The 16,826-nt window shown below is 47.0% G+C and overlaps 1 protein-coding gene across 2 annotated transcripts; it reads left to right on the top strand.

The window, feature by feature from the left end:
• Window positions 1-7,044: 7,044 nt before the first annotated feature.
• LOC131922630 (serum amyloid A-5 protein-like) lies at window positions 7,045-9,447 on the top strand. 2 transcript variants are annotated; one of them, XM_059277456.1, is made up of 4 exons: window positions 7,045-7,135; window positions 8,589-8,727; window positions 8,799-8,866; window positions 9,177-9,447. In XM_059277456.1, exons 1-4 carry the CDS (start codon window positions 7,045-7,047, stop codon window positions 9,272-9,274), a joined length of 396 nt encoding a protein of 131 aa, XP_059133439.1. In that variant the 3' UTR covers window positions 9,275-9,447. The 2 variants fall into 2 exon arrangements, with proteins under 2 accessions (XP_059133439.1, XP_059133445.1); XM_059277462.1 differs by lacking the exon at window positions 8,799-8,866 and having other exon boundaries at window positions 9,136-9,447.
• The last annotated feature ends 7,379 nt before the right edge of the window (window positions 9,448-16,826 follow it).

Genomic DNA, 16,826 nt, shown 5'->3' with positions numbered 1-16,826 from the left:
GGTTCAGGCCTAGCAAGTTAGCCATGCTGTGGTGCAAGGCCACACACCCAAGGGTATATGAGCAGAAAAATTAGATTTGTAGATTAAAAAAATCTAAGAGAACACAAAGGTGGGTGGGTAGAGAAGGCAGGGTAGACCTGGGAGGAGTGGGGGAGAGAATTATCATGTCTTCTATTGCTGTAATAAACGCCGTGACTGGGGTGGCTGGAATGAAAATGGTCCCATAGGCTCAAACATTGGAATGCTTGGTCCACAGTTGCTAGAACTGTTTGGGGAGTGTTAGGAGATGTGGCTTCGTTGAAAGAGGTGTGTCACTAGGGTTGGGCTTTGAGATTTCAAAAGCACACACCTGCTGTTGATATCAATTTATATAAATAAATAAAGCACTGATTGGCCAGTGACCAGGCAGGAAGTATAGGCGGGACAAGGAGAGAGGAGAATTGAGGAAGGAGGAAGGAGAGAGAGCGGCTGGAGCCACGGCCAAGACAAGGAAGATGTAAAGTACCGGTAAGCCACGAGTCACGTGTCAAAATAAAGATTAATAGAAATGGACTGAATATAAGAGTGAGAGCTAGACAATGATAGGCCTGAGGTAATGGCCAAGCAGTTTAAATAATGTAAGAGTCTGTGTGTTTATTTTATAAGTGGGCTCTGGGACTGGCAGGACTTGGCGGTGGGAGCTGGAGAAAAATTCTCCAGCTACACACACCCTACTCCCAGTGAGTGCTCTCTCTCTCTCTCTCTCTCTCTCTCTCTCTCTCTCTCTCTCTCTCTCAGCTTAGTTTGGAAGAAGGCCATGGGTCACAGCAATCCAGCTTCAGACAACAAAAACCTGAACATTGTCCCTTTGGTACCCTGCCATGCTTCTCGCTATGTGAAAGCCCTGTTACAAAACACCACAGGATCTGTCCAGGAGAGGCCATGACCCTGAGTTCCCATCATAGATCTAAAATCCAGCACCTTGGGTTGGAAACAGCATGGTCTTGAGGGGAAGAATCACCTTGGGTTCCAGGACCTAGAGTGACTTCAGCTATGTCCCATAGTGAAACTGGGAGACCCTCAAAGTCCTGGTGTAGAGGGGATAGTGTCTAAGAAAAAGTGTAGGATGGAGTGGCCCCAGTGATGTTCAGTAGCATTTCTGTTGTTTTCACAGCCAAGAAAGTGTGCATCAAGGGGTCCATGCCTCTGTACTCCTGGGCCTTCTGAATTTGCACCAGTGGCGTGTTCACCTACATGCATGCACTGCTTAAAAACAGGATGTGCTCTGAGAGACGTAGAATCGTAGTTACTCTTCTATTGCCAAGACAAAAATACCATAACTTAGAAACATACAAAAGAATGGTTTTGTATTTATGGTTTCAGAGGAATAAGAACCCATCATGGCGGGGAGACATGGCAGGAAGTGGCAGGAAGTTCAAAGGCAGGCAGGAAGCAGAGAGTAAACAGCAAATAAGATATAAAAACTCAAAACCCACCCCCAGTGACATACTTTCTATAGTAAGGGTCCAACTCTCAAAGGACCCACAAATGTCCCAACAGCTCTACCATCTTGGGAATAAGTGGTCAAATACCAGAGCTTATGGAGGACAAGCTCCTCAATATCACAATATGGCAGATGGCACCCAGATCATTGTGTGCATATGCACCTGCACACAGCTAGACAATACAGGCTAATTCACCCATGTTGTCTCCAAGTACGACAAAAAAAGAGTGAGTATCAAGTGCATGAGGCTGTTGCTGCACAACAGGGAAGACTCTAGTACACTAATGTGGTTAACCAAAGAAGTGCGTTGGAGTAAGTACAAACCAGGAATGGAGATATTCTTTACCACCATCAAAGCCTGTATAGAATTCTGTGTGCTGCAGTTTCATGTGAATGGCAGCACAGTAGTTTTCTATACAGCAGTGCCATCCACATGTGAGCAGTACCTTGGTATATGGTGATCCCAAGGCTATGGTGTCAGCAACAGGAGATCTTCTGCTCCATTATACTTTCATGGGTGTCAGTGACTAAGGTGTTGGGTTTTATCCCATGGCTGTTTAATCACAGGACAAGGATTCACTGGGTCTTTTATTTAACAGTCACTGAAGCAGATGTTGGACAGACAGTGGAGGCCAAGTCCAGCCTATGATTTCATGAATGTGAGACTTATAATGAGGGGATGGTGATGCTTGCTTAAGACAACTCTCCTAGGTATTTAATAACAAAATGGGTAATAAATAGAAAAATATATGAAGGAGTGTATATATAAAAGTTCAGTTAAGGAACTATTAAAGCAGAGGATACATACAGCCTAAGATTGCTATCTCCCATGAAGAAAAAACAAGAAATAAAATAATTCAGAGCAGGGGCTTAGCAGTCAAGTCCACTGTCCATTTCCTTCCCCCTTCTTGGCAGCAAACAGCCCATTACAGCCATGAGGGACAGAGGGAAGGGTGTCCCTCTTGAGCCTCTTCTCACAAGTCAGTCACACGTGTGCTGGTCTAAAGGACGTGGTGAAGGGAATAGACTCCTAGCTCTGTGGACATGTGTCCCTTCCAAAGCTGACACCCACAGTGAAGGGTAAATCCTTTTGACCTGGTGAGTGAGAAGTACCCAGGAGCATCTGTATCCTCTGCTTTAATAGTTCCTTAACTGAACTTTTATATATACACTCCTTCATATATTTTTCTATTTATTACCCATTTTGTTATTAATTACCTAGGAGAGTTGTCTTAAGCAAGCATCACCATCCTGGTTTCAGCAGGCCCTGTGTGTACAACTCTGCACTTCTCTCTTCTCCACAGTCTTCCTGCCTTCTGCGGCTTGCTGAGCTTTATGTGATGGAAAGAATCAGGGCAAAGGACACCACAGAGAGAGGGAAGATTCATTCTCCACCCTACTGTCTGCAACAGTGACTGGAATCTGGAGTCTACCTGCAGTGTGGGCCAGCAGATAACTGCATCCTATACACAAATTGCTGGTGTTCTCCTCTGAGAACATTTGTGAAAGGGATAGTGCGTTACAGAGTGCTCAAACCAAATTGTTCCATGAAACCATAAAAATTGGTTCAAATAAAAACTCATTTCTAGACATAGTTTTTTGGGGTTCTTTCAAGACAGGGTTTCTCTGTGTAGCCTTGGCTGTCCTGGAACTTGCACTGTAGAATACCACCAGTGCCAGGCTACAGATACAATTTATCAAATCAGTTTTGAAGCTTTGTTAAAAGTCAAAGGATCAAGAATAACTCCATCCTATGCACCCAAACTAAACCTTCTGTACCTGGATCCAGGCACCCACCTAGGCTGGAGAAATGGCTCAGCAGTTAAGAGCACTAGCTGCTGTTCCAGAGGATTTGGGTTCAGTTAGCAGCACTCAGATGGTGGGTCACAACCATCTCTCCCTCCAGTGCCAGGGCATCTGACACCCTCTTTTGGCCCAGAAGCACTAGGCATTCGTGTGGCACACAGACATAGATGAATGAGGCAATTTTTTACTTTTGGAATTTATCATGCATAGTTGTTGTATCATTGGGAGAAGATGGAATTAGCCCCTCCCTCTCTGTGTTAAGGTGGATTGTACACAAAACATTCATCAGTGAGTTCATTGGTCAGTAATTAGGTAGTTACTATTTTAGTCATTTTATTTATTTATTTTTATTATTTTTTATTTATTTATTTTACATACCAACCACAGCTTCCCCTCCCTCCTCTCCTCCCGTTCCAAACCCCAGCCTCCCATCTACCCCCCTCCCCATCCACCCCACCTCTATCTCCATTCAGAAAGGGCAGGCCTCCCTTGGGCGTGAATAAACATGGCACTTCAAGTTGAGGAAGGACCGGGCTCCTCTCAAAGCATCAAGGCTGGATGAAGTAATCCCAGCATGGGGAACAGTTTCCCAAAAGCCAGCTAAGCACCAGGGACATGTCATGATCTCACTGCTAGGAGCCTCCTCACAAACAGACCAAGCTACACAACTGTCACACACATGCAGAGGACCTAGGTTGGTCCCATGCAGGCTCCCTAACTGTTGGTCCAGAGTCCATGAGCCCCCACAAGCTCTGGTCAGCTGTCTCTGTGGGTTCCCCCCTCATGACCTTGACGCCCCTGGCTCATACATTTCCTCCTCCCTTTCTTCAGCAGGATTCCAGGAGCTCAACCCAGTACTTGGCTGTGGATCTCTTCATCTGCTTCCATCAATTACTGGATAAAAGCTCTCTCATGACAATTAGGGTAGTTAGTCATTTTATTATATAAAAATCCTTGGTGGATTGTTGAATGTACTTTCAAGTGATTCTGTTATTTGTAAAAATTGATTCTGATAATATTTGTAAAAATTTACTAGAGATTATATTTAAAGATTTGTTTTTATTATTTAATATGTACGTATGTATGTCTGTGTGAGTTTATGTACATCATACACATGCAGGAGCCTGCTGAGACAGGAGTGTTGATACCCTGAAACTGAATTATGGGCAGTTGTCAGATACCTAACGTGGATGCTGGGAACCAAACTCAGGTCCTCTGAAAGGGCAGCAAATGCCCTTAACTGTTGGGCCATCATTGCAGCCTGAGATTATTATTATTTTATCTTCTGAAAGAGTGAAAATGATTGGTATTCAAAAAGTTTCTATGGCTGATCATAAAACCATTTCTTCCCAACAATCACCAGGGATAATTTAAATCCAGACACTGAGGGTGGCCTGCTTTGTGTCGTGTGCTTATTTATTGGTCTCTGCAACGTAAACACCACGAGGCCGGACCTTTCGGTACAGGGACGGTGTTAGCCCAGTGTACCAGTTCTGCAAGTCCCACTAGGACAAACATGGTGATGAGTGGCTGCTGACCACCCTCCAGGTGGTGTGACAAACACCATATACATGCAGGGACAGTACAGACCCAACTTCTGCTGTCACTCTGAAGTTACAATGTGGGAGTCCTTGGAATCATTATGTAAACAAAACATCATCTGTCATAAGGCTACAGTTGGGTTTGACTTTTTGTTTTGTTACTACTTTCTGAATCTTTAACCTCAAACAAAGAAGGTAGACTGGTCAGATTCACAACTTGCTGGCCAGGCCACAGGGGCCGTAACTGACCTCTTTTATTCCGCTAACGGCATGTGTGCACATAAGACATCTGTAAGGTCAGGTAGAATCTTGATGCCCCTCTCTTCGCCTCCCACATGCTACATACCCTGGGGAGTTTGAAAGTCTGTTTTTCATTCATACCAAGGAAGAAGAGCAGGATGACAGGAGAGTGAACATCAGAAAGAAGAGACTAAATGAGCTTGTCTGCTGGGATGAACCAAACCCAGCAAAAGGAAGAGGAACAAGAAACTAGTTTCAGGCAGAGAATCAGTCCGTCTCCTCCATCCATCTTCAGTTTGTAATGATGTCACCTTGTCTAGGCTGCCTGTGGTATCCAGAACCCTCTCCCTAGAATATTTCTGCTTAAGAAGAGCAAGAGAGCTTATTTTCTGGATGGCAGCAGGCTGTGTTCCTACATGTACAGGCTGGTGTAATGCCAGCCCTCATCTCCTACCCCTGATGACCCTGAGATTCCCAACTCACACTGATGAGAGTGCTAAGAGGGATCCTCTGGGAAATACAGCCCTGAGAGCTAGGCTCATCTTTCTGTGCTTGACCTAGCTTTCCCTCACCCCACCACCACCACCTCTGCTGGCTGCTCTTCTCTGTGAGAAATGGTACTTCCTTCCTCCCTTCTATGGGTTTCTTAGTTCCTTACTCCCCAAAGCCTTAGCCCTGACCTTATGCTCCTTCCTAGGACTGAGTTAAGGAAGGAGTAGGGCCCCTCTAATACCTTGTCCCTGTGAGACAGTTTAGTTAATCTTTTTGTCACATCACAAAGAACGTAGAAATAGAGGTGCCTCCCTAAGAGCTGAGAGCGGAGTATGCTAGTGAAAATGCTACAGGTGCCTTGGAAACACACAATGTCTGGTGGGGCTGGCTGGTCAGTTTTGCAATTTTAGTTTAGACATGAAAAAGGGACCTATGGCCAGCTGGGCAGTGATGGCACAGGCCTTTAATCCTAGCACTCGGGAGGCTGAGGCAGGTGAATCTGTGAGTTCTAGGCCAGCTTGGTTTACAGAGTAAGTTCCAAGAAAGCCAAGGCTACACAGTGAACCCCTGTCTCAAAAACTAGAGAGGGGGAGAGAGAGACTGACTGACTGACTGACTGACTGACTGACTGACTGACTGACTGAAGGTAAAGTGTCAGTTCCAGGTTAAAAAAATAAAAACCAACCTGAGGCAATGCCTGGGAAAGCAAGTGTTGGCTACAGGAATTATTCTCCTATCCTTAGGAGCCCCCTGATCCTCTACTGAGATGGCCACTCCTTGACTCTCAGCATCCTCAGTTCCATCAGTATTAAAAAGTATGTACTCTGACCCAGAAGACTGAAAAGACAAAGGTGTATAGTGTGTTCACATTGCACAATTACAGGAAATGACCTGTGGATGGAGCAAGATTTCTGTTGCAGCCTTTTAGAAGAAATGACCTGCTGGGAGTTTCCCCAAGCACCATGCCAGTCTCTCTCTGCCCCTGACCCCAGCAGGGAGGCTCAGCATAAATACCAGCCTCCTCTCACTGACAGCCACAACCATGCATCTCTACCCACCAGACATCAGGTGAGGGACAAACCTATGCACAGATACTTAGTGTGTGCTGTGTTTCAGCAAGTGTGCTTTCCTCTCAAGGGAATTCCTCACTTCTGTTCACCTGGTGTGGGATTTGTGCCGGCTGAGGGGGCACAATGCTTCCTGCTGAATCAGAGGCTCCTGGAGGGAGTGGTGATCTCTGCTCCTGCAGCTCCATCAGAACTGCCTGCTGCCTTCATAAACAGTTCAGCAGGCAGGTTGGGGTCAGAACTGAGACCTTGAGCCCCTGAGCGGGGTCCTGCTGTGAGGTCTCCAGGGGCCACTGCTAGGACACTACTGAACATCAGTAAGACAGAACAACCAGGGCGTCTGTGGATGAGACACCCAAGAGGGAGGCGCCAGACTGTGGGCATCTCCTTCAGCCTGTCCTTTCATTTCAGCAGGATGAAGCTTCTCACTGGACTCATTTTCTGCTCCTTGGTCCTGGGAGTCAGCAGTCAAAGCTGGGTTTCATTCCTTAGCGAGGCTTACCATGGTAGGGTTTGGGGGCAGAGAGGCACAGCCTCTAGGGGTCTCCTGAGTGTTGGGAGAATTCCTGCAGATTCCGGAGTGTTAGCACCTAGCTTTGATCTGCCTTTTGTGATTGCTAGCTCCTGTCTCTGGTACCCTCTGTTTGAAGTCTTATCTGAGAGTTTCCTAAGGGGTTTAAAGCCTATGCAAACTTGGTTTAGGACCCAAAACACTGTGGTATTCCTTTACTGAGAATTTGCCTTTGGCATTGTCCCGTTAGGGGGCTTAGATAAGAGGTTTTGGTAAATGGAATTGACTTACTAAGGTGTAAATTGTATAACAATAAAAGGACCCTTTGCTAAGCTACAGTGGTTCAGTCCAGAGAGATGAATCCACCTTGCAGTTGGAAAAGGCTAAGATTCATCTTTGAGGTGCCTCTGTGTCTTCATTCCATGGACCCTCATTAACACCACCTGTTATACAACACCCGAGCATTCAGAAGAGCTGGACTCACTGTCCTGCTTGTCAGGATGGACCAGGGACTCTGGCAAGACTTCCTGAAATGCACTGCCTACAGCAGGGGGAAGAGCAGAGATCACAACCTAGCTGTGCTTCAGGACAGTCCTGTCTGTCAGTCTGACGGACACTTTCTAAATTCATTTGTGACCAATATAAGGTACCAATGGCATCACCTAGAGAGTTGTAATACCACCCAGGTCTGGACCAGTCATCCCCCTGCACCTAGAGACTCAAGATTGGCCTTGGGTGTGGCCTGGCGTGGTGACTCTCAGTGTCTCCTCAGAGGATCAGAACCTGCAGCCACAGCTGAGATCATTGCTTCAAAGCTCCCTCAAGACAGCACAGAACCTGTGCAGTCTAGTCCAAGGGCAGAGATGACAGTGTCACTGTGGTGCACATGCTCTCTGTCAGGACAGAAAGCTTAGGGATCAGAGTTGATGCTCCCTGTGTGCAGCCCCCCTCTGCCTTCTGTGTACTAAGTCACCTCAGGATGGGACTTCCTAGCTGAGGGTAGCTGCCTCCAGAAACACTGGCCCTTGCTTGGAGGTGGCGTGCTCACAGGGCATTTTCAATGGCTGTAGAGACACTAGGTTGCACTACTAAGGAAATGTACTTTGAGGTCCAGTGGCAGAAGCTAACGACTCTGTAGCAAACACTTCCACGATACTGAAGCTGACACACTCTGCTATGTAATGACATTGTGCTGCCTCATTGGCTGCTTCCCACCCAGGTGAGGGGCAGCTCACAGCAGCACTGTGGAAGAAAGGTGAACACAGGGCAGCTGGGTCCCCTAATGGCCCTCCTGAGTTACTAAGAGAGGACAGTGAGGATCAGGAGATGATCTTCCATTCACGCTCTCAGCTGCTCTGACCACAGGCTCAAGCCATGAGTTCTTTTCATCCTCTCTAAGGCATGGGCAGAGCTTTAAGGTTCATGTTCCTGCTGTCTTTCCCATCTAGGGGCTGGGGATATGTGGCGAGCCTACTCTGACATGAAGGAAGCCAACTGGAAAAACTCAGACAAATATTTCCATGCTAGAGGGAACTATGATGCAGCCCAAAGGGGTCCTGGAGGAGTCTGGGCTGCTGAAGTCATCAGGTAAACATAGATTGATTGGAAGACTGGACCTGGGTAGCAGGGCTTGACACTTCTGGGGGAAGTAGTAGAAGATTAGCTCTGGAGAGGGTCATGCTAATCTCAGATCCCTCCTACTCTTGCTTATCCAGGTACTGGCTCCATCTATGCCCAGTGTAGGCCCTGGGTTTGGGCAGTCAGCACACAGCCATGTTATGTGAGCCTGCTCCCAAATGTAGACAGGGAATGACTCTCATCATCACCAGTGTTTCTGGTGTTCAACTAGTGTGGGGTGATCAGTCTGGGCTGACCTCCTGCCTGGCCCTTCCTGGGTTCCTCCTAAATCCATACCATGCAAAGGGGGAAAACTCAGACAGTGGACTGTGGCCATGCATCTTGGTGATGGATCTCTTCCATCTCTGCTTCTCCTAGTGATGCAAGAGAAGGCTTTCAGAGTTTCATAGGCCGTGGACACGAGGACTCTATGGCTGACCAGGAAGCAAACAGATGGGGCCGCAGTGGCAATGACCCCAATCACTACAGACCTAAAGGACTGCCTGACAAATACTGAGCATCCTCTTTATTGCCCCAGGAGGCTGTGATGTGGGCCCTGAGGACAGGGACTGGGGTTCTTCTTTCTCATGAACACTGGAGTTGCTTGGGAACACACAATAGTTATCTCACATGAATATGGACCAAAAGTTTCAAAACTGTGTTATTCTTGGAGTAGTAACTACTGCTTGAAAAGAGGGTAATAAACACTAACATGGAAGTGGAGCTGAGCCTGAGTATCTGTCATTGAAGGACATTTCTGGGTTCACACAGGGCAGACACCACTCTCACAGAATCTGGCATGATCCCTTCTCTGGGCTCCTGTGCTATGGGTATGTTGTTATTTGCAGGCCTTTCGATGTCCAGGCCCTTACTCCCTGTCAACCACGTCCAGTCACCTGTTCTCATACCACAGCCTTGTGCTCCCTGTATCTGGGGACCAGGTGCACAACCATAGGAGGGCTTGCCCTGCAGCTATCACCTGATCTTGTTCACTCCTCAGCAGCACCGAGACAAATCCAGTATTGCACAACTTCTCCATCCTAAGAAATATTCCCAAGTAGTTTCCTCTCGTCTTAGGTCACTATTTCTGTGAGAAAATACTATGGCCAAAGCAACTTAGAGAAGGAACAGTTTGTTTGGCTTACACTTCCACATCACTGAAAGAAGTCAGGTCAGGAACTCAAACAGAGCCGGAACCTTGTGTCAGGAGCTGATGCAGAGGTCATGGAGAGGTGCTGCTTACTGGTTTGCACCTCATGGCTTGTTCAGCTGGCTTCCTCATAGAACTCAGGACCACCATCCCAGGGATGGCACCACCCACAATGGCTGGGCCCTCCATCATCAATCACTAAGAAAATGCCTACAGCCAGATCTTATAGACACATTTTTAATTGAGGCTCCCTCTTCTCCAATGACCCTCTTGTGTGACACAAAACCAGCCAGCACACCTCTGCTTGACTTACACTGAGTCCAGAGGAATATCACAGGGAAAACTGTCTCTGGGGATACAGACACAGCATCAACACCAAGATGCAGCCTGTTTGTGTGGCCTTTGACATCCCTGTTCTGGGGAAAAAAACCACTGTCCTTCTAAGCCTATTCTGGCTGTACAACCTACACACTCCTCAGGAGTCTGGGCACTTTCCTCCTTAGATAGGAATTCTGAATGCTTTTCTTGTATTGATCCTCTAAGAAATCGATGACCTGGCCTTTCCAAACTAGTGAACAAACTTCTCTGTCCACATGTTCTACTTGTCACATGCTAAGAAGTGGTGGTTGTTGAGACAGGGTCTCACACTGTTACTCAAGCTAGTCTTGAGCACAAGAGATCCTCCTGCCTCAGGCTCCCAAGTTCTGGGATTACAAGCATGTGCCACCACACCAGACTGTTTAAAAATGTTTTATATGAGTATGGTGTGTGGGAGTGTACTGTGCTGGCTGGTTTGATGTCAATTTGACACAAGCTAGAGTCATCAGAGAGGAGGAAATCTCAATGGAGAAAATGTCTCCAAAAGATCCTGCTGGAGGTTGTGTAACTTGGTCTTCATGTGAAACTCCTAACAGTGAGAGCAGGGTCTGTCTCTGACTGTGTTGCCTGCTTTGGAATCCAGCCATAATAGAAGAGGAGGTGCCTAATCTTGCTGCAACTTGATATATCATGGCTTACTGATATCTAGGGATGCCTGCCTGTATCTGATGAGAAACAGTGGGGGAGTGGATGCGGGGGATGGGGTGTAGGAACTGGGAAGAGGGGAGAAAGGGGAAACTTTGATTTGATTGTAAAAACAAATTTATATATACACAGACCAAAAGAACCCACACAAATTAAAAATATCTAGCTGTAGGGTATTTTCTTAATTAGTGGTTTATAGGAGAGGGTCCAGCCCATGCAGATGATGCCATCCATCAGCTGGTGGTGCTGGGTTCTATAAGGAAGCAGGCTGAGCAAGCCATGATGAGCAAGCCCGTAAGAAGCACCCCTCCATGGCCTCTGCATCATCTCCTGCATCCAGGTCCCCGTCTTGTTTGAGTTCCTGTCCTGACTTCCTTCAATGATGGACTATGATTATAAGTGTAGGTCAAATAAACCCTTTCCTCCCCAACTTACTTTTGGTCATGATGTTTCATCACAGCAATAGTGACCCTATGACATGTGTATGTTCATGCTTGCAAGTGTGTGGATGTACAGAAAACTCTTGGTTGATGTTGGCTGTTGTCCTACTTTGTTTCTCTGTTGCTGTGATAAATACTTTAACCAGTTGTGGGGGAAGGGGTTTAACAGGCTTATAGGTTACAGTCTGTTACCAAAGGAAACCGAGGCGAGAACCTAGAGGCCGTCACTGAAACAGAGACCACAGTGGAGCACTGTTTCCTGGCTCTAGTTTGTGTACCGTTGACAACAACTAACCAGCATGGGTATCTTCCTCAGTCGCTCTCACTTCTGTTTACTGAGGCAGTTCTCTCTGAAGCTGCAGCTTGCCTGCTCCTGCTGGCTCTCTGTCCTTGCTCCCTGGGCACTGGGGTTAGAGGCAGCTACCACACCTGCCCAGCTTTTATGTGGGCCCTGGGAATGCAAACTCTAGTCCTCATGCTTCTCAGACAAGTGCTACCCACTGAACCACCCTCTCCCGCACGGTGCAGACTTTAATGTCTCTCATATTTATAAAGCCTTGGAAGGCTTGCTTTATTCAGCCTCACAGCTTGTCCTTTCTCTGATCTTTTGTTCTCTTTTCTTGCATTTCATGAAAATCTAGAACCCGACTTGGGGCCTCACTCTGCTGTAAGAATCTGACCACGGACCTGCCCCCTCAGTACTACACTCTCCTGGAGTCAAGTCCACGGCCACACTACCCTCAAGGCCAGTGCTTTGAGCATGGTCACAGAGCCACCCTGCCACCACTGTCTCCCCAATCTCATTTATTCTGCCCCCAACTCCTTTTGTCCTAACTCCAAGACAGAGCCTATCCCCTCTCCCTCACCTCTGTTTGAACCTCCTCACAGGAACTGGAGATGTTCTGCTGGGAACTACTCTAATCTATGTTCACATTTCCTTTATTCTTTCAGTGTTTGGTTTTTCTCTAACAGGGTCTCACTATGCAGTCCTGACTGTCCTGGAACTCACTATGTAAACCAGGCTGTCCTCAAATTTACAGAGATCTGCCGCTTCTGCCTCTCAAGTGCTGAGACTAAAGGCTTGTGCCACTATGCCCAGCTCATTTATTCTTTTCAGTTGTCTTTCCTCTGAAAATAGAACTTCATCAATCTCCTCCCCTGAAGAGTACTCAATTCCACTTTGAGCTCCCGTGCCCTCCTGTGATTTGTCTTCTCTGCCAGAAGAGGGCGCTGCCAAGGCAAGTCCGAAATAAGATCCCTGCTTCTGTACACTTGGCTTCTTTCCAGCTGGTGTTTCTGGGACCCCCGGTACCCCTCACCTCAGAGAGTTTTAGGACTAACAAAATCCAAGTCTGCTTCCCACAGGTTCAGTGGCAGCCCAGCTAGATTGCCAAGGGATTCAGAAGTATGTATCTTACCTTTCTTTCCATGGCTGGTTCTCCCTGCCCCTCCCTGGCAGTGCCCTGTTGGGGGCAACTTCCCAGGAAGGCTGTTAGAACCCCAGCTGACTGCCTGGTCAGTGAGAAAAAAGCAGCTACTCTCCTGGATTCCTCCTTTCCAAATAAATCTCTTTCTCAAAATCTTCATTCACTGATGCACAGAAGAACCTTGCTGGGACATCCCATAGTGGATTGAGCAAGGGGGAACTGAACAGATCTTTGCTGAGACGTCCCTCAGTGGACAGAGCAAGAGAGATCTGAAAAGTAACACTTTTCTCCTGAGCCTGAGGGGATTGCTACATTTCTGCAATTTCTTAGGCCAGAGAAGCAGAGCTCTGCTGGGAAGCCCCCTTAAGTGGGTGTGGAGCAAAGCTCAGCTGTAGCAAGCAGCTCTCCAGGAGAGGAGCAGGATTGCTATATCCTGCGAGGAGACCATCCCCATCACACCAGGTACAGTCTGACTTTCCCTAACGGTCAGGATACCCTTCTCTCCTGAAGCAGTTCCAGGCCTGACTTTCCCAAGAAGTCAGAAAAACTTCCCTCCAGGGATGATGTGTCTTAACAGTTCCAGCTGTCACAACTGTGCTAAACAGGACACCTTCAGGGCAGAGCTGCTGTTCTGAGCAACTCAGGTGTCTGGGATACCTCGCCCTCCAGGGCTGAACTGTCTCCTTGCAGTTCAGCCATCAGAGCTATCCTAAGCATCTCAAGGTGTTGCCTGACTCCCAGGTAGTCAGGACACCTTTCCCAGAGTTGCAAAACTCACGTTTTGGTGCCAAAATCCGGGACCAAACCCAGACTTGTTGCAACCAATTTACTTAATTGTTGGTGCTGAAACCCAGGACCAAACCCACAGAGCTGCAAACAATTTACTTACACACAGTGCTTTTCCTGCTACCTGCAGATCAAGATGCAGGACTCTCAGCTCCTTCTCCAGCACCATGTCTGCCTGTGCACTGCCATGCTCTCCACCATGACGATAATGGACTGAACCTCTGAAACTGTAAGTTAGCCCTAATTAAATGTTTTCCTTTTTAATAGTTGTCAAGTTATTGGGGTCTGTTCACAGCAGTAGAAACTCTAATTAAGACAGTGCTGTCATCCCTCTTCTTGGCTCCCAGGCCTTATACCCTTTAGCTACCACCTCATTTTGTCTTTGGGAAAAGGAGCCCCTGGAGTCCTGGCAATGGATACACTGGGCTCTCCACCCCTTATTCCTGACTCAAAGTACAACCCTTGCACTGTGAGGTCTAAGAGACCTTTTTCCTATGGTTCAAACTCAGTCTCTAAAACCATAGAACTGAAACACTATTCCATGAGTACCCTCTGGCCTTGCAGGAGAAGGGAGGCTGACTCTCCCTGGAGCTGTTTCCACTGCACACCTCACAGGTGGCTTCCTCTAGCTCACATCTTTCACTGAGGTAAGGCTAAATTGCTGTGACAACAATAACTCCAAATACTGAAGCTTATGGAACCTACAGATGCACCTCACACTTAGCAGTTTAGGGCCCATATCTCGGCCACCATGGGCTTCAGCTCTGCATTTCACATTCCTTCCAAGCTGTTTTACCACACTGCAGTCTTGCACCTCATATTATGATCTGAAGGCCAGAAACATCAGTCACCTTGAGTCTTGTCAGAAGTACAAAACCTCAGGATCTGCACCAGATCTGTTGTGACATTTACGATCACCTCATTTGTGAGTACCATGAAAACCAGAAATGCGGGTGCCCTACTACAGAAACCATTTAGAATTACAAGATTGAGGAAACAGAGCACTAAGTCACGGGCAGGAGCTCTCCCAAGCAGCAGATTCTGTTACTGTGAGTGCACATGGGGCTTCCTGGGGCATAAGGGCCGATTGAGTCCCAAGGCATTCCCAAAGCATATCCACAAGGTCACACATACCCATGAAATAGGACAGTTTACTTTGAAATGTTACTCAACGGGAGGGTTGAAAATACTATGACATAGCTGGGCAGTGATAGTATATACCTTTAATCCCAGCACTTGGGAGGCAGAGGCAGGCAGATCTCAGTGACCCATTTACCTGTTCTACATGGAGTGTCAGTTCTTATTCCTGGGCAGGTGGCTCTACACTCAGTTCCTAGGTGCCAGATCCCATGGTAAAGCTCTCTATCGTTTAATCCACACAATCAAAACTTAAAAGAGACAAAGTACCTCACCAAGATCATTAGTGGGGAGATACACCCAGGCTGAGCGGCCACCCTCCCAGGACAAGCTCTTGTCTGCTCTGTCACTCTGTAGCGGTCAGTAGTCAGATGCAGACACAAAAATGAAAGCGAGACAACCACAAATCCAGTGTGTCCTGAACTTTTCAGCAAACAACAGATGTGAAAACACTGCCTCACACTCAGACTGTTCTAATGTCAATGTTTTGCTGAAGAGGATTTTATTTTCTTTGCCTTGGAAAATAAATTCACGTGACGTGGGCCAGGAATACTTGTTGGGAAATAATGATTGTGGTAACTTGCCCTAGACAGGGAGACGAGGACATGATGGCAGCCATGCCAGTTCTTGGCATCTGCTTGCCTTGAGACATGCTCTGGGCTATATTTCAGCCACTGTGTAGTGACCAAGGCAGAAAGTGAAGGGAGAGCTCTCTCCCATTACCTCAATGCAGTCTCACATTTAGCGTCAGCCAACACACCCCAAACCCAGGTGCTGCCTTGTTTCCCTGACAACCACTTCAGTCTACCAGGGCAGGTCATATCCACCTCATGGGTAGGTACGACAGAATGTGTGCTTCTCTGGCTTGGTGTAAATGGGGGGAAAGAAAGAGGTCACTTATTCAGTATGTCTAACACCATTCCACACTAGATTTACCCAAGATGTTCCTGCAAACTGCTCAGAAATCAATCTCATGTCCACGTTCTGCTCAAACAAAACCTGCATCATTTATTACCAATACAACATAAAGGCTCACAAATGACAATCTAGTAACATGGCTTAAATAACACCATCATTTGTTATAACTGACATTAGTGCTTGACTTTCTCTTACCATAGCTCTTTAAAAATAATTTTTAAAAGTGTGGGGGGGGAGTGGCACACACCTTTAATCCCAACACTTAGAAGGCAGAGAAAGGAAGGCAGATCTCTAAGGTCTAGGCCAGCCTGGTCGACTTGTTCTAGCATGTTCCAGGCTAGCTAGAGTTACAAAGTAAGACCCTGTTTCCAAAAAAAGAAAGGGAAAAAAAAGTGCATGACTCTTTTGGGTAATACTCTTTAAACAATGTCATTGTTCTAAGTCTTAACTCAGTAATTTCTAGATGGCCTCAGACAAGTGTAAATAGTACTGAACTCCAGTTCACAATATTATCTGTCCTCATGGAGCAAAGCGTCTACCCCCAAAAGATCTGCCACAGTAGAAAACGATTCCCTGATGCACTAAAATCACAAACACCACTGTGTACGCACTGAACACCACATGGCAGTGAGCAGTCCCATGCTCGGGCCACGGAACCATGACCAACTTCTCCCAAGAGACGACTTTGGTTGACAAACTGAGGTCATAGAGCCACAAGAGCCAAGTGCCAAGGTGGAGATGGTGGCAGGAGCAGCTGCAGCAGCATGGCAGGTTCTGTTCCTGGCATGGTTTGGGGTATCCCTTTTCCTTCTGTGGCAAAGTCCTCTGAAGGTTCCAGAGCAGGATTCCACTTGGTCAAAATGATACCATGTCCTGACAGATCTCCCACTAGGCCTGCTGTGACCAGAGGAACCGGTCACACTTCTCAAGCATGGCTTGTATCAGCGCTCTGAAATTCCACAGAAGGAACAAGCAAACTCAGTTGTCCTAGTTCATTCTTAATAGCAAAGCAAAAACTCTAAAGACTAAAGAGGACTCAAAACACTGTGATAAAAGACACAGGCTGAAACCAGCAGAGTGGGCTGGGAACATCATCATTCGGGACTGGAATGTTGCCAGGCATAAATGAGGTCTCAGGTTCAATGCCCAGTGTTGGGAAAAAAGAAAGCGATTAACAAAATGAATAAG

Source organism: Peromyscus eremicus, chromosome 1 (assembly GCF_949786415.1).
Source record: "Peromyscus eremicus chromosome 1, PerEre_H2_v1, whole genome shotgun sequence".
Classification (NCBI taxonomy): Eukaryota; Metazoa; Chordata; class Mammalia; order Rodentia; family Cricetidae; genus Peromyscus; species Peromyscus eremicus.
The sequence above is the reverse complement of the archived record's forward strand: the minus strand, read 5'-3'. Positions and strand labels throughout refer to the sequence as shown.